Here is a 24,000-nt window from a genome sequence, read left to right as displayed (position 1 = left end):
TGGGGTGTCTGACAGTATGTAGTTCCTTCTAGTTACAGTGGGGTGTCTGACAGTATGTAGTTCCTTCTAGTTACAGTGGGGTGTCTGACAGTATGTAGTTCCTTCTAGTTACAGTGGGGTGTCTGACAGTATGTAGTTCCTTCTAGTTACAGTGGGGTGTCTGACAGTATGTAGTTCCTTCTAGTTACAGTGGGGTGTCTGACAGTATGTAGTTCCTTCTAGTTACAGTGGGGTGTCTGACAGTATGTAGTTCCTTCTAGTTACAGTGGGGTGTCTGACAGTATGTAGTTCCTTCTAGTTACAGTGGGGTGTCTGACAGTATGTAGTTCCTTCTAGTTACAGTGGGGTGTCTGACAGTATGTAGTTCCTTCTAGTTACAGTGGGGTGTCTGACAGTATGTAGTTCCTTCTAGTTACAGTGGGGTGTCTGACAGTATGTAGTTCCTTCTAGTTACAGTGGGGTGTCTGACAGTATGTAGTTCCTTCTAGTTACAGTGGGGTGTCTGACAGTATGTAGTTCCTTCTAGTTACAGTGGGGTGTCTGACAGTATGTAGTTCCTTCTAGTTACAGTGGGGTGTCTGACAGTATGTAGTTCCTTCTAGTTACAGTGGGGTGTCTGACAGTATGTAGTTCCTTCTAGTTACAGTGGGGTGTCTGACAGTATGTAGTTCCTTCTAGTTACAGTGGGGTGTCTGACAGTATGTAGTTCCTTCTAGTTACAGTGGGGTGTCTGACAGTATGTAGTTCCTTCTAGTTACAGTGGGGTGTCTGACAGTATGTAGTTCCTTCTAGTTACAGTGGGGTGTCTGACAGTATGTAGTTCCTTCTAGTTACAGTGGGGTGTCTGACAGTATGTAGTTCCTTCTAGTTACAGTGGGGTGTCTGACAGTATGTAGTTCCTTCTAGTTACAGTGGGGTGTCTGACAGTATGTAGTTCCTTCTAGTTACAGTGGGGTGTCTGACAGTATGTAGTTCCTTCTAGTTACAGTGGGGTGTCTGACAGTATGTAGTTCCTTCTAGTTACAGTGGGGTGTCTGACAGTATGTAGTTCCTTCTAGTTACAGTGGGGTGTCTGACAGTATGTCGTTCCTTCTAGTTACAGTGGGGTGTCTGACAGTATGTCGTTCCTTCTAGTTACAGTGGGGTGTCTGACAGTATGTCGTTCCTTCTAGTTACAGTGGGGTGTCTGACAGTATGTCGTTCCTTCTAGTTACAGTGGGGTGTCTGACAGTATGTCGTTCCTTCTAGTTACAGTGGGGTGTCTGACAGTATGTCGTTCCTTCTAGTTACAGTGGGGTGTCTGACAGTATGTCGTTCCTTCTAGTTACAGTGGGGTGTCTGACAGTATGTCGTTCCTTCTAGTTACAGTGGGGTGTCTGACAGTATGTCGTTCCTTCTAGTTACAGTGGGGTGTCTGACAGTATGTCGTTCCTTCTAGTTACAGTGGGGTGTCTGACAGTATGTCGTTCCTTCTAGTTACAGTGGGGTGTCTGACAGTATGTAGTTCCTTCTAGTTACAGTGGGGTGTCTGACAGTATGTAGTTCCTTCTAGTTACAGTGGGGTGTCTGACAGTATGTAGTTCCTTCTAGTTACAGTGGGGTGTCTGACAGTATGTAGTTCCTTCTAGTTACAGTGGGGTGTCTGACAGTCTGTAGTTCCTTCTAGTTACAGTGGGGTGTCTGACAGTCTGTAGTTCCTTCTAGTTACAGTGGGGTGTCTGACAGTCTGTAGTTCCTTCTAGTTACAGTGGGGTGTCTGACAGTCTGTAGTTCCTTCTAGTTACAGTGGGGTGTCTGACAGTATGTAGTTCCTTCTAGTTACAGTGGGGTGTCTGACAGTATGTAGTTCCTTCTAGTTACAGTGGGGTGTCTGACAGTATGTAGTTCCTTCTAGTTACAGTGGGGTGTCTGACAGTATGTAGTTCCTTCTAGTTACAGTGGGGTGTCTGACAGTATGTAGTTCCTTCTAGTTACAGTGGGGTGTCTGACAGTATGTAGTTCCTTCTAGTTACAGTGGGGTGTCTGACAGTATGTCGTTCCTTCTAGTTACAGTGGGGTGTCTGACAGTATGTCGTTCCTTCTAGTTACAGTGGGGTGTCTGACAGTATGTCGTTCCTTCTAGTTACAGTGGGGTGTCTGATAGTATGTAGTTCCTTCTAGTTACAGTGGGGTGTCTGATAGTATGTAGTTCGTTTTAGTTACAGTGGGGTGTCAAACAGTCTGTAGTTCCTTCTTCCTCAGGTGGGGTGTCTGATGGTATGTAGTTCCTTCTAGTTACAGTGGGGTGTCTGATGGTATGTAGTTCCTTCTAGTTACAGTGGGGTGTCTGACAGTATGTAGTTCCTTCTAGTTACAGTGGGGTGTCTGACAGTCTGTAGTTCCTTCTTCCTCAGGTGGGGTGTCTGACAGTATGTAGTTCCTTCTAGTTACAGTGGGGTGTCTGACAGTATGTAGTTCCTTCTTTCCACAAGTCTCCACTTGCCTTGTTTGACCAAATCAATCACTGACTGTTAATACTATTTATTCTAGGAATTTTGAGTCAATCCAGAAATGTTTTATTTAATTGACCATTAATAAAAAAGACTTTTCCCCCACCTGGCTTTTCTTACTCTATATTCTCACCATCTGTTTCCTGCTAGAACCCTTTTGCAGTAGCATGAGTTATATGATTGTGATAATTATGTCTACATGGTCGATGGCAGGCCTGGGCAATTATTTTCCATGGAGGGCCACATTAGCATATATTTTTGCCACCGCGGGCCAGAATCATATTACAGGATTATACATCATGTGTATGACTGTGTTGACAGATATATCTACTGTAAAAATTATGTCCAGATATGCTACTTATTTTACTTTTTTAACATGCACAGAAATAAACCACATTCATGTTCTCCTTTTGGTAGGTATTTTCATTATTAAACATGCATTGAACTACACGGAGGGAAAAGTACACTGTGCATTGACTAGAGCTGTGAAGTCAGGTATAGTTTGACGTCGCTATGCACTGGATTTCTGAGAGGTGAGAGTCAGTAAGAGATGATCTGTGTCTTGACTTGTTGTATTTCATCACTGAAAATGTCTGTTCACATACAAAGGTTGACCCAAACAGCCTTTGCCCTGGCCTGGTCTATGGTGTGGGCTAACAAGAATAAACATATGATTATATTTTGACCTGTGTTCTCAGAGCTTCTCGGTTTTCAAATAAAATGTTATTTGTCACATGCTTTGTAAACAACATGTGTAGACTAACAGTGACATGTTTACTTACTTACTTCCCAACAATGCAGAGAGAAAAAGAGAAAAACAATTATAATAACACAATAAATAAATACACAATGAGTAACAATAACTTGGCTATATACACGGGGTACCAGTACTGAGTCAATGATAACTTGGCTATATACACGGGGTACCAGTACTGAGTCAATGATAACTTGGCTATATACACGGGGTACCAGTACTGAGTCAATGATAACTTGGCTATATACACGGGGTACCAGTACTGAGTCAATGATAACTTGGCTATATACACGGGGTACCAGTACTGAGTCAATGATAACTTGGCTATATACACGGGGTACCAGTACTGAGTCAATGATAACTTGGCTATATACACGGGGTACCAGTACTGAGTCAATGATAACTTGGCTATATACACGGGGTACCAGTACTGAGTCAATGATAACTTGGCTATATACACGGGGTACCAGTACTGAGTCAATGATAACTTGGCTATATACACGGGGTACCAGTACTGAGTCAATGATAACTTGGCTATATACACGGGGTACCAGTACTGAGTCAATGATAACTTGGCTATATACACAGGGTAACAGTACCGAGTCAATTATAACTTGGCTATATACACGGGGTACTAGTACAGAGTCGATGTGCAGGGGTTCGAGGTAGTTGAGGTAGATAGAGTTGAAGTCGGAAGTTTACATACACCTTAGCCAAATACATTTAAACTCAGTTTAAAAAAAATCCCTGTCTTAGGTCAGTTAGGATCACCACTTTATTTTAAGAATGTGAAATGTCAGAATAATAGTAGAGAGAATTATTTATTTCAGCTTTTATTTTTTTCATTACATTCCCAGTGGGTCAGAAGTTTACATACGCTCAATTAGTATTTGGTAGTATTGCCTTTAAATTGTTTAACTTGGGTCAAATGTTTCGGGTGGCCTTACCATAATAAGTTGGGTGAATGTTTGCCCATTTCTCCTGACAGAGCTGGTGTAACTGAGTCAGGTTTGTAGGCCTCCTTGCTTGCACACACTTTTTCAATTCTGCCCACAAATGTTCTATAGGATTGAGGTCAGGGTTTTGTGATGGCCACTCCAATAACTTGACTTTGTTGTCCTTAAGCCATTTTGCCACAACTTTGGAAGTATGCTTGGGGTCATTGTCCATTTGGAAGACCCATTTGCAACCAAGCTTTAACTTCCTGACTGATGTCTTGAGATGTTGCTTCAATATATCCACATAATTTTCCTCCCTCATGATGTCATCTATTTTGTGAAGTGCACCAGTCCCTCCTGCAGAAAAGCACCCCCACAACATGATGCTGCCACCCCGTTGGGATGGTGTTCTTCGGGCTTGCAAGGCTCCCCCTTTTTCCTCCAAACATAATGATGGTCATTATGGCAAAACAGTTAGATTTTTGTTCCATCAGACCAGAGGACATTTCTCCAAAAAGTACGATCTTTGTCCCCATATGCAGTTGCAAACCGTAATCTGGCTTTTTATGGCGGTTTTGGAGCAGTGGCTTCTTCCTTGCTGAGCTTCCTTTCAGGTTATGTCGATATAGGACTAGTTTTACTGTGGACATAGATACTTTAGTACCTGTTTCCTAAAGTTCATCCTTGGGAAATTGCTCCCAAGGATGAACCAGACTAGTGGAGGTCTACAATTTTTTTCTGAGGTCTTGGCTGATTTCTTTTTATTTTCCCATGATGTCAAGCAAAGAGGCACTGAGTTTGAAGGTAGACCTTGAAATACCTGGAGGTGTACCTGTACACCTCCAATTGACTCAAATGATGTCAATTAGCCAAACAGAAGCTTCTAAAGCCATGACATTTTCTGGATTTTCCCAAGCTGTTTAAAGGCACAGTCAACTTAGTGTATGTAAACTTCTGACCCACTGGAATTGTGATATAGTGAATTATAAGTGAAATAATCTGTCTGTAAACAATTATTGGAAAAATTACTTGTCATGCACAAAGTAGATGTCCTAACCGACTTGCCAAAACTGTAGTTTGTTAACAAGAAGTTTAGGTAGGGATAAAGTGACTAGGCAACAGGATAGATAATAAAGAGCAGCGTATGTGATGAGTGAAAAGACCCCAAAAGGGTCAGTCCAGATTTGGTTAAATATTTGTATGGCTTTAGGGGTGGAAGCTGTTCAGGGTCCTGATGGTTCCAGACTTGGTATCTCAGTGATGTACTGGGCCATACGCACTGCCCTCTGTAGTCCTTTGCTGTCGGATGTCAAGCAGTTGCCATACCAAGCGGTGATGCAGCCAGTCAAGATACTCTCAAGGGTGCAGCTGTAGAACTTTTTGAGGATCTGAGGGCCCATGCCAAATCTTGGTACACTTAAAACCAGAACAATTTATAAATAGTTCACCACGCTTGTTTGCTTTGAATTTCTTCTGTGTAATGTCTTCATGAACAGACTCTAGAATTTTAAAGTGTTATTCACCTGTCCCCATGGGATAACCAGTTGTTGAACCCTTTTTGGTTCCAGGCACAACCCTTTTGGTTTCCATGTAGAACCCTTTTCACAGAGCGTTCTACCTGGAACCCAAAAGGGTTCTTTAAATGGTTATCCTATGGGGACACCCAAAATACCCTTTTGGAACGCTTTTTTCTAAGAGTGCAGTTATACAATATTCTAATTATTTAGGGAACGTCATGCAACAGACTTGTGCATTGTGATTGAAATGTGTGCTTTAGGGTTATATCGTCTCAAGACTATTCATCTTTACTTTTGTAAAAGTCAAGTAACTGAATTTTCTTTCGTGCAACGCAACCATGTTCTTTTGTTTTGTTCTTTGTGGCAAGACAAAAGGAAATGATGGTGTGTGTTCCATGGTTAATTGTCAGTCAGGGGGATCAGCATTCAGACTCATCTCTAACAATGATACTGCAGTATTTCCGGTTTCTGAACACTTGGACCAAAATAGAGTCTTGTTTTTGCAGGCTGATATCTAAGACGAGGATTGCAGGGTCGTTCCACGAGTACCTTTTGCATCACTTTGACACTGTTGATTTAAATTGTGCACCAATATTGAATTTTCAAAGCCTGTTATGTTATATGATCTTGTCCTGAGAGAACAGAAGTGGTGTTGTTGGTGAGTTTGGTTCAACCTAGGTGTGATGAAGATGTGCTTCTCCTCTCCTATTTCTATTGACTTTCATCCCAAGACAAACACATCTAGTCTATTTGCAGTTTCCATTACCACGTGTTGCTGGGGTGAGTCGGTTGTGTTATTATCATCAAGGTAATGTTGAAGTGTTGGATATGTTTACTTTATTGAACTGAATCTTAATTAGGGTTGGATCAAAACACTATTGCTTCACTGCTCTCAAACTCAACTCTGGACCTCTAAGACTGTTCCACTGCATTGTTTCACTGTTCCCCTGTAATCAGGGACTGATTTAGACCTGGGACACCAGGTGTGTGCAATTAGTTATTAGGTAGAACAGAAAACCAGCAGGCTCCAGACCTCATAGGGTCAGAGTTGAGTACCCCTGATCTACAGTATATAGCTCTGAATGATCTGTTATCCTTCACAAACTGTTGAAGTCCCTGTATAACATATACCCTCTTTTAGAAAAAAATGAAATGCTGCCTTGCTCTGTGTTTACATTGGACTACCATCTGTTCAATGAGTCTTTACCTACAATGACGCAGACCTAACTGGCATCAATGCACGATTTCCGCCAAAGTCATCAGATGCTTTTTTTAGGAGTTCAAATTCATCTCTCTCATAGGTAGAGAAACCTGTTGTTTGGAGACATGGAGACAAGGCAGGGTACTGGGTTAATGGGGACGAGGCAGGGTACTGGGTTAATGGGGACGAGGCAGGGTACTGGGTTAATGGGGACGAGGCAGGGTACTGGGTTAATGGGGACGAGGCAGGGTACTGGGTTAATGGGGACGAGGCAGGGTACTGGGTTAATGGGGACGAGGCAGGGTACTGGGTTAATGGGGACGAGGCAGGGTACCAAGGACGTGGAGACAAGGCAGGGTACCAAGGACGTGGAGACAAGGCAGGGTACCAAGGACGTGGAGACGAGGCAGGATACTGAGTTAATGGGGATGAGGCAGGGTACCGGGGACATGCAGACGAGGTAGGGTACCAAGGACATGAGATGAGGCAGGATACTGAGTTAATGGGGATGAGGCAGGGTACCGGGGACATGCAGACGAGGTAGGGTACCAAGGACATGAGATGAGGCAGGATACTGAGTTAATGGGGATGAGGCAGGGTACTGGGGACATCTCATGTGATGTGACTCCCAAATAAGTCAACATGTGACTTTGTCAGAATGTGCATAACGTAGATACAGAGCTTTGAGTATTTTTTGATTTATTGAAGAGTATTTAGTTCCTGTTTCTAGTTTTTTAAGAATCAAATCAGAGTGTATAAAACTTGTAGTGTCTTGAATCTGTAGGAAATATCTCCACTAAGCAGCGTTGGCTAAAGGACCTCTGTCAACAGTGTTTGGGTCTTTGAGTGTGCTTGCCGTCCTGCCTGCGTACGTGCACTCGTCCATACGACCTTCACAAGGGCTGAGGGAGTAACTGGGGAGCTGGCCCTGACTGCAGCCAATCGATCGCTAGCCCTCACCACCCCTCTTCCGCTCAGCAGTCTCTCTCCAAACACACACCACACTCCCCACCGCCTCATTGCCCAAATAGACTCACATATGAATGACAGGGCCAATTTCTCTCTCCTTCCACTCCCCTCTAATTCATAACCATTGATTTACACCTGGTGGTCTGAATGCTCTTTACACACACACACACACACACACACACACACACACACACACACACACACGCTCACAGACTTGGTGTCTCAGCACATGGATTGAAACTCTGAAGGGACTTTCTGAAGGGCTGTAGAAGGTCTTCAGATGTGTAGCACAGTGTCCCAAACCTCTCCTTGAGTTCTCCCTGCTGTTCCTCCTATTTGATGTATTCCAGTCCAATCTCACCTCATTCAACTGATCAACGTCTCATCAATCCCTTCATTAGTTGAATTAAGTGTGCTAGTTCTGGATTCCATCAACTCATTGTGTCTGGTTCTCTTTGGGTCTCCTTCATCCTAGTTCTCCCTGGTTCTCTTTAGTTCTCCTTCGTCCTAGTTCTCCCTGGTTCTCTTTAGTTCTCCTTCGTCCTAGTTCTTCCTGGTTCTCTCTAGTTCTCCTTCGTCCTAGTTCTCCCTGGTTCTCTTTAGTTCTCCCTGGTTCTCTTTGGGTCTCCTTCGTCCTAGTTCTCCCTGGTTCTCTTTAGTTCTCCTTCGTCCTAGTTCTTCCTGGTTCTCTCTAGTTCTCCTTCGTCCTAGTTCTCCCTGGTTCTCTTTAGTTCTCCCTGGTTCTCTTTGGGTCTCCTTCGTCCTAGTTCTCCCTGGTTCTCTTTAGTTCTCCTTCGTCCTAGTTCTCCCTGGTTCTCTTTAGTTCTCCTTCGTCCTAGTTCTCCCTGGTTCTCTTTAGTTCTCCTTCGTCCTAGTTCTTCCTGGTTCTCTCTAGTTCTCCTTCGTCCTAGTTCTCCCTGGTTCTCTTTAGTTCTCCCTGGTTCTCTTTGGGTCTCCTTCGTCCTAGTTCTCCCTGGTTCTCTTTAGTTCTCCTTCGTCCTAGTTCTCCCTGGTTCTCTTTAGTTCTCCTTCGTCCTAGTTCTCCCTGGTTCTCTTTGGGTCTCCTTCGTCCTAGTTCTCCCTGGTTCTCTTTGGGTCTCCTTCGTCCTAGTTCTCCCTGGTTCTCTTTAGTTCTCCTTCGTCCTAGTTCTCCCTGGTTCTCTTTAGTTCTCCTTCGTCCTAGTTCTCCCTGGTTCTCTCTAGTTCTCCTTCGTCCTAGTTCTCCCTGGTTCTCTTTAGTTCTCCTTCATCCTAGTTCTCCCTGGTTCTCTTTGGGTCTCCTTCGTCCTAGTTCTCCCTGGTTCTCTTTAGTTCTCCTTCGTCCTAGTTCTCCCTGGTTCTCTTTGGGTCTCCTTCGTCCTAGTTCTCCCTGGTTCTCTTTGGGTCTCTTTCGTCCTAGTTCTCCCTGGTTCTCTTTAGTTCTCTTTCATCCTAGTTCTCCCTGGTTCTCTTTAGTTCTCCTTCGTCCTAGTTCTCCCTGGTTCTCTTTAGTTCTCTTTCATCCTAGTTCTCCCTGGTTCTCTTTAGTTCTCTTTCATCCTAGTTCTCCCTGGTTCTCTTTAGTTCTCTTTCATCCTAGTTCTCCCTGGTTCTCTTTAGTTCTCCTTCGTCCTAGTTCTCCCTGGTTCTCTTTAGTTCTCCTTCGTCCTAGTTCTCCCTGGTTCTCTTTAGTTCTCTTTCATCCTAGTTCTCCCTGGTTCTCTTTAGTTCTCCTTCGTCCTAGTTCTCCCTGGTTCTCTTTAGTTCTCCTTCGTCCTAGTTCTCCCTGGTTCTCTCTAGTTCTCCTTCGTCCTAGTTCTCCCTGGTTCTCTTTGGGTCTCCTTCGTCCTAGTTCTCCCTGGTTCTCTTTGGGTCTCCTTCGTCCTAGTTCTCCCTGGTTCTCTTTAGTTCTCCTTCGTCCTAGTTCTCCCTGGTTCTCTTTAGTTCTCCTTCGTCCTAGTTCTCCCTGGTTCTCTTTAGTTCTCCTTCGTCCTAGTTCTCCCTGGTTCTCTTTGGGTCTCCTTCGTCCTAGTTCTCCCTGGTTCTCTTTGGGTTTCCTTCGTCCTAGTTCTCCCTGGTTCTCTTTGGGTCTCCTTCGTCCTAGTTCTCCCTGGTTCTCTCTAGTTCTCCTTCGTCCTAGTTCTCCCTGGTTCTCTTTAGTTCTCTTTCATCCTAGTTCTCCCTGGTTCTCTTTAGTTCTCCTTCGTCCTAGTTCTCCCTGGTTCTCTTTAGTTCTCTTTCATCCTAGTTCTTCCTGGTTCTCTTTGGGTCTCCTTCGTCCTAGTTCTCCCTGGTTCTCTTTGGGTCTCCTTCGTCCTAGTTCTCCCTGGTTCTCTTTGGGTCTCCTTCGTCCTAGTTCTCCCTGGTTCTCTTTGGGTCTCCTTCGTCCTAGTTCTCCCTGGTTCTCTTTAGTTCTCCTTCGTCCTAGTTCTCCCTGGTTCTCTTTAGTTCTCTTTCATCCTAGTTCTTCCTGGTTCTCTTTAGTTCTCCCTGGTTCTCTTTAGTTCTCCTTCGTCCTAGTTCTCCCTGGTTCTCTCTAGTTCTCCTTCGTCCTAGTTCTCCCTGGTTCTCTTTAGTTCTCCTTCGTCCTAGTTCTCCCTGGTTCTCTTTAGTTCTCTTTCATCCTAGTTCTTCCTGGTTCTCTTTAGTTCTCCCTGGTTCTCTTTAGTTCTCCTTCGTCCTAGTTCTCCCTGGTTCTCTTTGGGTCTCCTTCGTCCTAGTTCTCCCTGGTTCTCTTTGGGTTTCCTTCGTCCTAGTTCTCCCTGGTTCTCTTTGGGTCTCCTTCGTCCTAGTTCTCCCTGGTTCTCTTTGGGTTTCCTTCGTCCTAGTTCTCCCTGGTTCTCTTTGGGTTTCCTTCGTCCTAGTTCTCCCTGGTTCTCTTTGGGTTTCCTTCGTCCTAGTTCTCCCTGGTTCTCTTTAGTTTTCTTTCATCCTAGTTCTTCCTGGTTCTCTCTAGTTCTCCTTCGTCCTAGTTCTCCCTGGTTCTCTTTAGTTCTCCTTCGTCCTAGTTCTTCCTGGTTCTCTTTAGTTCTCCTTCGTCCTAGTTCTTCCATTTATTTATATGTATATATTCTTATCCCATTCCTTTACTTAGATGTGTGTGTATTAGGTAGTTTTTGTGCATTTGTTAGATTACATGTTAAATATTGCTGCGCTGTCAGAACTAGAAGCACAAGCATTTCACTGCACTCATAATAACATCTGCTAACCATGTGTATGTGACCAATAACATCTGCTAACCATGTGTATGTGACCAATAACATCTGCTAATCATGTGTATGTGACCAATAACATCTGCTAACCATGTGTATGTGACCAATAACATCTGCTAACCATGTGTATGTGACCAATAACATCTGCTAACCATGTGTATGTGACCAATAACATCTGCTAATCATGTGTATGTGACCAATAACATCTGCTAACCATGTGTATGTGACCAATAACATCTGCTAACCATGTGTATGTGACCAATAACATCTGCTAACCATGTGTATGTGACCAATAACATCTGCTAATCATGTGTATGTGACCAATAACATCTGCTAACCATGGGTATGTGACCAATACAATTTGATTTGATTTGGTTCTCCTCCTGGTTCTTGTAATTGAGATCTGGCATATGTGGAATGGTCGTTTGTTCTCGAGAAGAGGTGTGGAATGGTCCTGGGTTCTCAAGAAGACGTGTGGAATGGTCCTGGGTACTTGAAAAGAGGTGTGGAATGGTCCTGGGTACTTGAAAAGAGGTGTGGAATGGTCCTGGGTTCTCGGAAAGAGCTGTGGAATGGTCCTGGGTTCTCGGGAAGAGGTGTGGAATGGTCCTGGGTTCTCGAGAAGAGGTGTGGAATGGTCCTGGGTTCTCGAGAAGAGGTGTGGAATGGTCCTGGGTTCTCGAGAAGAGGTGTGTAATGGTCCTGGGTTCTCGAGACGAGGTGTGGAATGGTCCTGGGTTCTCGAGAAGAGGTGTGGAATGGTCCTGGGTTCTCGAGAAGAGGTGTGGAATGGTCCTGGGTTCTCGAGAAGAGGTGTGGAATGGTCCTGGGTTCTCGAGAAGAGGTGTGGAATGGTCCTGGGTTCTCGAGAAGAGGTGTGGAATGGTCCTGGGTACTCGAGAAGAGGTGTGGAATGGTCCTGGGTACTTTAGAAGCGGTGTGGAATGGTCCTGGGTACTTTAGAAGAGGTGTGGAATGGTCCTGGGTACTTTAGAATAGGTGTGGAATGGTCCTGGGTACTCGAGAAGAGGTGTGGAATGGACCTGGGTGCTTTAGAAGAGGTGTGGAATGGTCCTGGGTTCTCGAGAAGAGGTGTGGAATGGTCCTGGGTACTTTAGAAGAGTTGTGGAATGGTCCTGGGTTCTCGAGAAGAGGTGTGGAATGGTCCTGGGTACATCAGAAGAGGTGTGGAATGGTCCTGGGTACTTTAAAGGAAGTGTGGAAAGGTCCTGGGTACTTTAGAAGAGGTGTGGAATGGTCCTGGGTACTTTAGAAGAGGTGTGGAATGGTCCTGGGTTCTCGAGAAGAGGTGTGGAATGGTCCTGGGTACTTTAGAAGAGGTGTGGAATGGTCCTGGGTACTTTAGAAGAGTTGTGGAATGGTCCTGGGTTCTCGAGAAGAGGTGTGGAATGGTCCTGGGTACATCAGAAGAGGTGTGGAATGGTCCTGGGTACTTTAAAGGAAGTGTGGAAAGGTCCTGGGTACTTTAGAAGAGGTGTGGAATGGTCCTGGGTACTTTAGAAGAGGTGTGGAATGGTCCTGGGTTCTCGAGAAGAGGTGTGGAATGGTCCTGGGTACTTTAGAAGAGGTGTGAAATGGTCCTGGGTACTTTAGAAGAGGTGTGGAATGGTCCTGGGTACTTGAGAAGAGGTGTGGAATGGTCCTGGGTACTTGAGAAGAGGTGTGGAATGGTCCTGGGTACTTTAGAAGAGGTGTGGAATGGTCCTGGGTACTTTAAAGGAAGTGTGGAAAGGTCCTGGGTACTTTAGAAGAGGTGTGGAATGGTCCTGGGTACTTTAGAAGAGGTGTGGAATGGTCCTGGGTACATTAGAAGAGGTGTGGAATGGTCCTGGGTACTTTAGAAGAGGTGTGGGAAACACTGCTGTGGTATTTTTAATCTTTAGCTGTAATGTAACTAAAGTGTGTGTGTGTGTGTGTGTGTGTGTGTGTGTGTGTGTGTGTGTGTGTGTGTGTGTGTGTGTGTGTGTTCAGGTGGGTCTCCAGGCTCGGACCCCCAGGTGACCAATGAGAGCGTCCGCAGCAGGGACCAGATCCTCCAGACTCTGACTGACCTGTCCAGGGCCTTCCAGGACATCGCTGACCGCTGTCTGCTGGTCCTCCACCTGGAGGTCAGGTACGTACGGACATGGACTCTCCAGGATAAACACCCAGCCTGGGTCATGTTCACAATGACCTTTTCCTATTGGTCATGTTCACAATTACCTTTTCCTATTGGTCATGTTCACAATGACCTTTTCCTATTGGTCATGTTCACAATGACCTTTTCCTATTGGTCATGTTCACAATGACCTTTTCCTATTGGTCATGTTCACAATGACCTTTTCCTATTGGTCATGTTCACAATGACCTTTTCCTATTGGTCAAGTACAGATCATACTACCGCCCGCTTCACTCCGTTTTCTTTTATTTAGTCCCTAGCGAACACAACCGTGATTTATAAAATCTTCCTCTCAATGGTTTCACAGTGTTCTTCAGTCCTGGTCCTGAGTGGGGGCACACTGAGTTAGCAGGCTGTTGTTCTATCAGACTAACAAGTTGACTGTCAGACCTTGAATAGTTCCACCTATGAATTTGAGAGTGATTAAATCAAATCAAATCAAATGTATTTATATAGCCCTTCTTACATCAACTGATATCTCAAAGTGCTGTACAGAAACCCAGCCTAAAACCCCAAACAGCAAGCAATGCAGGTGTAGAAGCACGGTGGCTAGGAAAAACTCCCTAGAAAGGCCAAAACCTAGGAAGAAACCTAGAGAGGAACCAGGCTATGAGGGGTGGCCAGTCCTCTTCTGGCTGTGCCGGGTGGAGATTATAACAGAACAAGGCCAAGATGTTCAAATGTTCATAGATGACCAGCATGGTCAAATAATAATAATCACAGTAGTTGTCGAGGGTGCAACAAGTCAGCACCTCGAGTAAATGTCAGTTGGCTTTTCATAGCCGATCATTGAGAGTATCTCTACCGCTCCTGCTCTCTCTAGAGAGTTGAAAACAGCAGGTCTGGGACAGGTAGCACGTCCGGTGAACAGGTCAGGGTTCCATAGCCGCAGGCAGAACAGTTGAAACTGGAGCGGCAGCACGGCCAGGTGAACTGGGGACAGCAAGGAGTTATCATGCCAGGTAGTCCTGAGGCATGGTCCTAGGGCTCAGGTCCTCCGAGAGAGAGAAAGAAAGAAAGAAAGAGAGAATTAGAAAGAGCGTACTTAAATTCACACAGGACACCGGATAAGACAGGAGAAATACTCCAGATATAACAGACTGACCCTAGCCCCCCGACACATAAACTACTGTAGCATAAATACTGGAGGCTGAGACAGGAGGGGTCAGGAGACACTGTGGCCCCATCTGATGATACCCCCGGATAGGGCCAAAAAGGCAGGATATAACCCCAACCACTTTTCCAAAGCACAGCCCCCACACTACTAGAGGGATATCTTCAAACACCAACTTACCATCTTGAGACAAGGCCGAGTATAGCCCACAAAGATCTCCGCCACGGCACAACCCAAGGGGGGGGCGCCAACCCAGACAGGAAGACCACATCAGTGACTCAACCCACTCAAGTGACGCACCCCTCCTAGGGACGGCAAGGAAGAACACCAGTAAGCCAGTGACTCAGCCCCTGTAAAAGGGTTAGAGGCAGAAAATCCCAGTGGAGAGAGGGGAACCGGCCAGGCAGAGACAGCAAGGGCGGTTCGTTGCTCCAGAGCCTTTCCGTTCACCTTCACACTCCTGGGCCAGACTACACTCAATCATAGGACCTACTGAAGAAATGAGTCTTCAATAAAGACTTAAAGGTTGAGACCGAATCTGCGTCTCTCACATGGGTAGGCAGACCATTCCATAAAAATGAAGCTCTATAGGAGAAAGCCCTGCCTCCAGCTGTTTGCTTAGAAATTCTAGGGACAATTAGGAGGCCTGCGTCTTGTGACCGTAGCGTACGTGTAGGTATGTACGGCAGGACCAAATCAGAAAGATAGGTAGGAGCAATCCCATGTAATGCTTTGTAGGTTAGCAGTAAAACCTTGAAATCAGCCCTTGCCTTAACAGGAAGCCAGTGTAGGGAGGCTACCACATTTGTTCAGCCCCGTCCTTCAACTTTATAGCGCACCAAGTGGCAGGGCTGTCATTTCTTTTATTTTAGAACCCCTTTAGGTGTATATATATGTATGTTATTATTATTATTATTTGATAAATATTGAATTTGGCCTTTAGTACCATACCCCACATTGAATAAACATTCATAAAACAGTCAAAAAATAAATCATAAGGAATAAGGTTTTGAAGTGTCTGTCCTATATCTAGGAGATATAAGGAAGCTCAGGAAATATATATCATTTTTTTAATACATATTTAACCCCTTTTTTGGGGTAGGCACAACATCGGTTTCCTTCAGACTAGTTAGTTTGTAGCCCAAATGTTCAGACGCTGCAAACAGAAGTTGGCAAATCGACACTACTGACTTTAGACGAGTCCCCTGACACTTGTGGAGACCACCATCATGTTTGGGCTGATTAATGGTCTGACAAACACCGCTCTCGCTCTGCCACCTTTCACTGCAGATGAGGAAGTGCGACATTGGCGGTGGATTGAGACTCATCCAATAGAATAAAACAGATATCTCTAGCTGAAACTGACGGATTGTGATGGGATAAAAAATAAAAATGATATTACTTAGATTGGTGCACCGGCGTGTCAGTCAACTCTAGGGGGTTAAACAAGTGCAAGACCATTTAATAACACATTCAGACCAATGTCTCCCTTCAGATCCAGTGAGTTCACCCATTAACGTCTAAAACAAGTGATTTACCAGCCAAACCCAGAAAACAACCAACTCTCTCTCCATCAACAGCCCCTAACAGCCCCCATCTCCTCCTTCTCTTTATCCCTCCATCCCTCCATCACCTCCTTCCTCTCTTTATCCCTCCATCCCTCATCATGGCTCTGAGATATTGTTTCGCTTCTGCAGTAATGTTTATGATCGCCACGAAAAAAGAGAGGGGGCGAGAAACCCTCCCTGAGCTCTGCACTGCTCTGCTACTCCACGCCTTATGGACTTTTACCCATCAACCACATTTCCCCCGACAGTAAGGGTGGCAAATGATGCCATCAGGAAGAGGAGAGAAAGAGGAAGAAAGAGAGAGATGCAGAAAGAGGGAGGGAAAGAAGGAGATGGAGGGAGGGAGGGAGGGGGAGAGAGAGGGGGAGAAAGGGTGTTGGTTTTTATGTCTCCACTCATGTTTTTAATAGCCACTGGGGCCGAAGATAGTTTTTGGGTCTTCTGATGAAGGTGTGAGCAGGCAGAGATCATGTATCAGTCAGGTGTTTAGGGAAACTAAGCACCCGCATGGTGGCTCTTGGATTAGAATGTCACGCTTGGTCAAATGTGTTTAAAGACAAGAGGCGGAGGGGAGACATTAGATTAAGTTACAGTAGACTGATATCTACATATCACAATCTGTCCTGATAGTTACATGGTGGATGAATTCAGTGAAACATCCCACTAGAGCTGAGCGATACATTTCCACCACCGCTTTTTCATTCTCCTTTATATACTAGTTAATGGGACATCAATTGTTCCATTAACAATCACCCATATTAGCAAAGTTATTTCATTTCAAACTTCTCATTTCTCTAGTATAGGCTGCTTATCATAATGAACGATATCAGCAAAATGCCTGCGATAAGTAACACTAAGCTGATTCCGTCACCATCATGACTTCATCTACTGGTAGGATTTGGTTGGACTAAACACACTCAACAATATTGTCTGTCTCTCCTCATCTGTCTCTCCTCTCTCCTCATCGGTCTCTCCTTTCTCCTCATCTGTCTCCTCTCTCCTCATCTCTCTCCTCTCTCCTCATCTGTCTATCCTCTCTCTTCCCCTCATCTGTCTATCCTCTCTCTTCCCCTCATCTGTCTATCCTCTCTTCTCCCCTCAGAGTGCATTGTTTCCACTACCTGATCCCCCTGGCCAAGCAGGGGAACTATGCCATAGTGGCCAACGTAGAGAGCATGGACTACGACCCCTTGGTGGTCAAACTCAACAAGGACATCAGCGCCATCGAGGAGGTGATGGGCGCCGCGCTGCAGCAACACAAGTTCCAGTACATCTTTGAAGGTAAGCCTGTTGTTGGGGGTCGTCCATGATAATGTCATGTGTTGAGAAAGTATTGGTCAGTGCCCTTTTTAGGAATATTTCATTATATTGATTATATTGGCTTAATGAGCTTGTTTCACCTGACTGTGCTCAGGTCAGTGTGTGCCTGTATTAGAGGTCGACCGATTAATCGGAATGGCCGATTAATTAGGGCCGATTTCAAGTTTTCATAACAATCGGTTATCGGTATTTTTGCCCACCGATTTGCCGATTTTATTTTATTTTTTTACACCTTTATTTAACTAGGCAAGTCAGATTAAGAACACATTCTTATTTTCAATGACGGCCTAGGAACGGGGGTTAACTGCCTTGTTCAGGGGGGATTCGGGGATTCGTTTTTGCAACCTTCTGGTTACTAGTCCAACGCTCTAACCACCTGCCTTACATTGCACTCCACAAGGAGCCTGCATGGCAGGTTGACTACCTGTTACGCAAGGGCAGCAAGAAGCCAAGGTAAGTTGCTAGCTAGCATTAAACTTATCTTATAAAATACTATCAATCTTAACATAATCACTAGTTAACCTCTGGACGGGCATCCAGCGAAAAATCCTATCGCCATTAGCATAACGAAATTTTATATATATATTTTTTCAAATATAGGACTATGTTATATCGTTTTATAGATACACCTCTCCTGAATCGAACCACGTTGTCCGATTTCAAAAAGGCTTTACAGCAAAAGCAAAACATTAGATTATGTTAGAGGAGTATATCGTAAAAGTAGCCACATAGCCATTTTCCGACCAACCACATGCATCACAAATAACCAAAAAACAGCTAAATGCAGCACTAACCTTTGACAATCTCCATCAGATGACACTCCTAGGACATCATGTTACACAATACATGCATTCTTTTGTTCGATAAAGTTCATATTTATATATAAAAAACAGCATTTTACATCGGCGCGTGACGTTGACTAACTATTTTCCCTCAAATGCATCCGGTGAAACAGCGCTACAATTTACTAAATTACTATTCGAAAACATTTTTAAAATGTAATATTGTCATTCTAAGATTTATAGATGAATATCTCTTGAAAGCACCTGTAATGCCAGATTTAAAAATAACTTTTCTGGGTAATCACACTTTGCGATAAAAGGGGATGCGATACTCAAAAACAGGCTACCATAACAGGTCAGCGCCATCTTGGAACAATCGCATATCAAATCTACTCTTGTATACTATTGTCAATAATCACTTACCTTTGATTATCTTCATCAGAAGGCACTTCCAGGAATCCCAGGTCCACAACAAATGTATTAGAAACATTACTTTATGCTATCCCAGGTATTCCTTAAAGAGGTGGGGTTTCAGGTGTCTCCGGAAGGTGGTGATTGACTCCGCTGTCCTGGCGTCGTGAGGGAGCTTGTTCCACCATAGGGGTGCCAGAGCAGCGAACAGTTTTGACTGGGCTGAGCGGGAACTGTGCTTCCTCAGAGGTAGGGGGGCCAGCAGGCCAGAGGTGGATGAGCGCAGTGCCCTCGTTTGGGTGTAGGGACTGATCAGAGCCTGAAGGTACGGAGGTGCCGTTCCCCTCACGGCTCCGTAGGCAAGCACCATGGTCTTGTAGCAGATGCGAGCTTCAACTGGAAGCCAGTGGAGAGAGCGGAGGAGCGGGGTGACGTGAGAGAACTTGGGAAGGTTGAACACCAGACGGGCTGCGGCGTTCTGGATGTGTTGTAGGGGTTTAATGGCACAGGCAGGGAGTCCAGCCAACAGCGAGTTGCAGTAATCCAAACGGGAGATGACAAGTGCCTGGATTAGGACCTGCGCCGCTTCCTGTGTGAGGCAGGGTCGTACTCTGCGAATGTTGTAGAGCATGAACCTACAGGATCGGGTCACCGCCTTGATGTTAGTGGAGAACGACAGGGTGTTGTCCAGGGTCACGCCAAGGTTCTTAGCACTCTGGGAGGAGGACACAATGGAGTTGTCAACCGTGATGGCGAGCTCATGGAACGGGCAGTCCTTCCCCGGGAGGAAGAGCAGCTCTGTCTTGCCGAGGTTCAGCTTGAGGTAGTGATCCGTCATCCACACTGATATGTCTGCCAGACATGCAGAGATGCGATTCGCCACCTGGTTATCAGAAGGGGGAAAGGAGAAGATTAATTGAGTGTCGTCTGCATAGCAATGATAGGAGAGACCATGTGAGGATATGACAGAGCCAAGTGACTTGGTGTATAGCGAGAATAGGAGAGGGCCTAGAACAGAGCCCTGGGGGACACCAGTGGTGAGAGCACGTGGTGCGGAGGCAGATTCTCGCCACGCCACCTGGTAGGAGCGACCTGTCAGGTAGGACGCAATCCAAGCGTGGGCCGCGCCGGAGATGCCCAACTCGGAGAGGGTGGAGAGGAGGATCTGATGGTTCACAGTATCAAAGGCAGCAGATAGGTCTAGGAGGATGAGAGCAGAGGGGAGAGAGTTAGCTTTAGCAGTGCGGAAAGCCTCCATGACACAGAGAAGAGCAGTCTCAGTTGAATGACCAGTCTTGAAACCTGACTGATTTGGATCAAGAAGGTCATTCTGAGAGAGATAGCAAGAGAGCTGGCCAAGGACGGCACGTTCAAGAGTTTTGGAGAGAAAAGAAAGAAGGGATACTGGTCTGTAGTTGTTGACATCGGAGGGATCGAGTGTAGGTTTTTTCAGAAGGGGTGCAACTCTCGCTCTCTTGAAGACGGAAGGGACGTAGCCAGCGGTCAAGGATGAGTTGATGAGCGAGGTGAGGTAAGGGAGAAGGTCTCTGGAAATGGTCTGGAGAAGAGAGGAGGGGATAGGGTCAAGCGGGCAGGTTGTTGGGCGGCCGGCCGTCACAAGACGCGAGATTTCATCTGGAGAGAGGGGGGAGAAAGAGGTCAAAGCATACACAAGTATATATTTTTTAACCTGCATATTTAGTTACTATTGCCTGCTAACATGAAATTGTGTCACTGCTCTTGCGTTCATTGCCTGGCTTGTTGCGAACTAATTTGCCAGAATTTTACGTAATTATGACATACCATTGAAGGTTGTGCAATGTAACAGGAATATTTAGACTTAGGGATGCCACCCGTTAGATAAAATACGGACCGGTTCTGTATTTCACTGAAAGAAAAAAAAACGGTTTGTTTTCGAGATGATAGTTTCCGGATTCTACCATATTAATGACCTAAGGCTCGTGTTTCTGTGTGTTTTATTATATTATAATTAAGTCTATGATTTGATAGAGCAGTCTGACTGAGCGGTGGTAGGCACCAGCAGGCTCGTAAGCATTCATTCAAACAGCACTTTCGTGCGTTTTGCCAGCAGCTCTTCGCAATGCATTGCGCTGTTTATGACTTCAAGCCTGTCATCTCCCAAGATTAGGCTGGTGTAACCGATGTGAAATGGCTAGCTAGTTAGCGGGTGCGCGCTAATAGCGTTTGAAACGTCACTCGCTCTGAGACTTGGAGTAGTTGTTTCCCTTGCTCTGCATGGGTAACGCTGCTTCGAGGGTGGCTGTTGTCGATGTGTTCCTGGTTCGAGCCCAGGTAGGAGCGAGGAGAGGGACGGAAGCTGTACTGTTACACTGGCAATACTAAAGTGCCTATAAGAACATCCAATAGTCAAAGCTATATGAAATACAAATCGTATAGAGAGAAATAGTCCTATAATTCCTATAATAACTACAACCTAAAACTTCTTACCTGGGAATATTGAAGACTCATGTTAAAAGGAACCACCAGCTTTCATATGTTCCCATGTTCTGAGCAAGGCACTTAAACGTTAGCTTTCTTACATGGCACATATTGCACTTTTACTTTCTTCTCCAACACTTTGTTTTTGCATTATTTAAACCAAATTGAACATGTTTCATTATTTATTTGAGGCTAAATTGATTTTATTGATGTATTATATTAAGTTAAAATAAGTGTTAATTCAGTATTGTTGTAATTGTCATTATTGCAAATAAATAAAATAAATACATAAAAAAAAAAACGTCCGAATAATCGGTATCGGCTTTTTTGGTCCTCCAATAATCGCTATCGGCGTTGAAAAATTATAATTGGTCAACCTCTAGCCTGTATTTTCCCTGTCTTTTTGGGGTACAAATGTCCACTGCGGTGATCAATAGAAGTGTTGACTACTGGGATGTATTCTGCAGTATGTGACTGGTATGTGTTTTCTCTCTCTTCATGTTCTCTTGCGCTCTCTTCTCTCGTCTCTCTCTCTCCTCTCGTCTCTCCTCTCTCTCTCTCTCTCTCTTCTCTCTTTTGTGCTCTCTCTCTCCCCTTATTGCACTCTCTCTCTCCCTGTCTCTTCTATTCTCTTCTCGAGCTCTCCCTCTCTCTCCCTCTCTCTCTTCTTTGTCTGTCTGTCTCTCTGTCTGTCTCTCTGTCTGTAGGTCTTGGCCACCTGATCTCCTGTATTCTGATCAATGGAGCCCAGTACTTTAAGAGGATCAGTGAGTCTGGCATCAAGAAGATGTGTAGGAACATCTTTGTCCTGCAGCAGAACCTCACCAACATCACCATGTCTAGAGAGGCTGACCTGGACTTCGCTAGGTGAGACATACACACAGGAAGGGGACAAAGAAAGACAGGGTAAGAGATGGATGAACATGACGGAAGGATAGAGAGGGGACACAAAGGGATAGAAATAGGAAAGAGGATGAGAGGAGGGAAAATCAAACTAGAGAGAGAGGGGGCGAGAGAGAGAGAGAGAGCGGGCGGGTGGGCGAGAGGGCGAGAGAGAGCGGGCGAGAGAGGGCGGGCGAGAGAGCGGGCGGGCGAGAGAGACAGAGCGGGCGGGCGAGACAGAGCGGGCGGGCGAGAGAGGGAGAGAGATAATCTAAGTTAGTCATTGGGAGGCTGTGTCTCAGAAGGACACAGGACAGCTTTATTTGGACGGATCAATGTGTAATCACTGTCTTCCTGCCCTCTGTCCCTCTCTTTCGCTGTATCCCTCTTCTGCAGTCCTTCTTTCTCGCTCCCTTTCTCGCCCTCTGTTCTGCATGTTCAACCAGCATACAGAACTGCACCAATCTACACCCCAGGAGGGAGTGAGAGGACCAGATGGGAGGGGGTACAGTGCATTCAGAAAGTATTCAGACCACTTGACTTTATCAACATTATTTTACGTTGCGACCTTATTCTCAAATCGATTTTTTTTTTTAATGTATCCTCATCAATCTACTCACAATACTGTAGAAAATGAAATATCTCATTTACATAAGTATTCTGACCCTTTACTCAGAACTTTGTTAAAGCACCTTTGGCAGCAATTATTCTTGGGTATGACGCTACAAACTTGGCACACCTGTATTTGGGGAGTTTCTCCCATTCTTCTCTGAAGATCCTCTCAAGCTCTGTCAGGTTTTCATCAAGGATCTCTTGTACTTTGCTTCGTTCATCTTTCCCTCGATCCTGACTACTCTCCCAGTCCATGCCGCTGAAAAACATCCCCACAGCATGATGCTGCCACCACCATGCTTCACTGTAGGGATGGTGCCATGTTTCCTCCAGACGTGACACTTGGCATTCAGGCCAAAGAGTTCAATCTTCGTTTCATCAGACCAGAGAATCTTGTTTCTCATGGTCTGAGAGATCCTTTAGGTTCCTTTTGGCAAACTCCAAGCGGGCTGTCATGTGCCTTTTACTGAGGAATGGCTTCTGTCTGGCCACTCTACCATAAAGGTCTGATTGGTGGAGTGCTGCAGAGATGGTTCTCCTTCTGGAAGATTCTTCCATCTCCACAGAGGAACTCTGGAGCTCTGTCAGAGAGACCATCGGGTTCTTGGTCACCTCCCTGACCAAGGCCTTTCGCCCCCTATTGCTCAGTTTGGCCGGGCAGCCAGCTCTTGGAGGAGTTTTGGTGTTTTCAAACTTCTTCCATTTAAGAATGATGGAGACCACTGTGTTCTTGGCGACCTTCAATGCTGCAGAAAGTTTTTGGTACCCTTCCCCAGATCTGTGCCTCGACACAATCCTGTCTCGGAGCTCTACGGACAATTCCTTTGACCTCATGGCTTGGTTTTTGCTCTGACATGCACTGTCAACTGTGGGACCTTATATAGACAGGTGTGTGTCTTTGCAAATCATGTCCAATCAATTGTATTTACCAAAGGTGGACTCCAATCAAGTTGTAGAACCATCTCAAGGATGATCAATGGAAACAGGATCACGTGAGCTCAATTTTGAGTCTCATAACAAAGGGTCTGAATAATTATGTCAATATTTTCTTTTTTTTCCTTCTTTTTTTGTTGTTGACAAAATGTCTCATAACCTGTACTCGCTTTGTCATTATGGGGTATTGTGTGTAGATTGATGAGGGAGAAAAGTAATTTAATACATTTTAGAATAAGGCTGTAACTTAACAAAATGTGTAAATACTTTCTGAATGCACTTTAGGTCAATAAACCGCTCACCAAATGTACACCAGCGTCCTCCAACACCACTGACATACGACTGGTATTTTGACATATGAACAGGAATATAGTGTATGATGAACACCGTTTACACACCTTTTTGATGTGGTGTATAGCGTTTATGTACCAATACGGTAAATTAGCGTTGTCAGCTAATTTATTGAACACTGTTAACCCAGCTTTTTATTTACCCCTTCACCCCTGCGATGCTTGGTGCTCTTCTACCAGAGTCATTATAAGGGACCTTGACATGTCCTTTCAGGTGTTTTTCTGGAGACTTCAATATATTTTGACCAAACATAAAACAATACAAGGTCATTTTATGGACTCGTTGGACTGTAAACCAAAAGGCTTAAGACACCTAATCAAAGTCTAGGC

The 24,000-nt window shown here is 45.0% G+C and overlaps 1 protein-coding gene across 1 annotated transcript in view; it reads left to right on the top strand.

Moving 5' to 3' along the window:
- The window catches only part of LOC106609610 (exocyst complex component 4), a 343,805-nt gene that overhangs the window by 306,600 nt on the left and 13,205 nt on the right, over window positions 1-24,000 (top strand). The window contains exons 15-17 of the mRNA XM_045700059.2: window positions 13,052-13,193; window positions 17,023-17,201; window positions 21,601-21,760. Coding sequence (XP_045556015.2) covers window positions 13,052-13,193; window positions 17,023-17,201; window positions 21,601-21,760 — 481 coding nt within the window. The remainder of the gene's footprint in view (window positions 1-13,051; window positions 13,194-17,022; window positions 17,202-21,600; window positions 21,761-24,000) is intronic.

This window comes from Salmo salar, chromosome 17, assembly GCF_965601325.2.
Source record: "Salmo salar chromosome 17, fSalSal1, whole genome shotgun sequence".
NCBI classification, from domain to species: Eukaryota; Metazoa; Chordata; class Actinopteri; order Salmoniformes; family Salmonidae; genus Salmo; species Salmo salar.
Note: the sequence above shows the minus strand (reverse complement) of the source record. Positions and strands in the feature narration are given on the sequence as shown.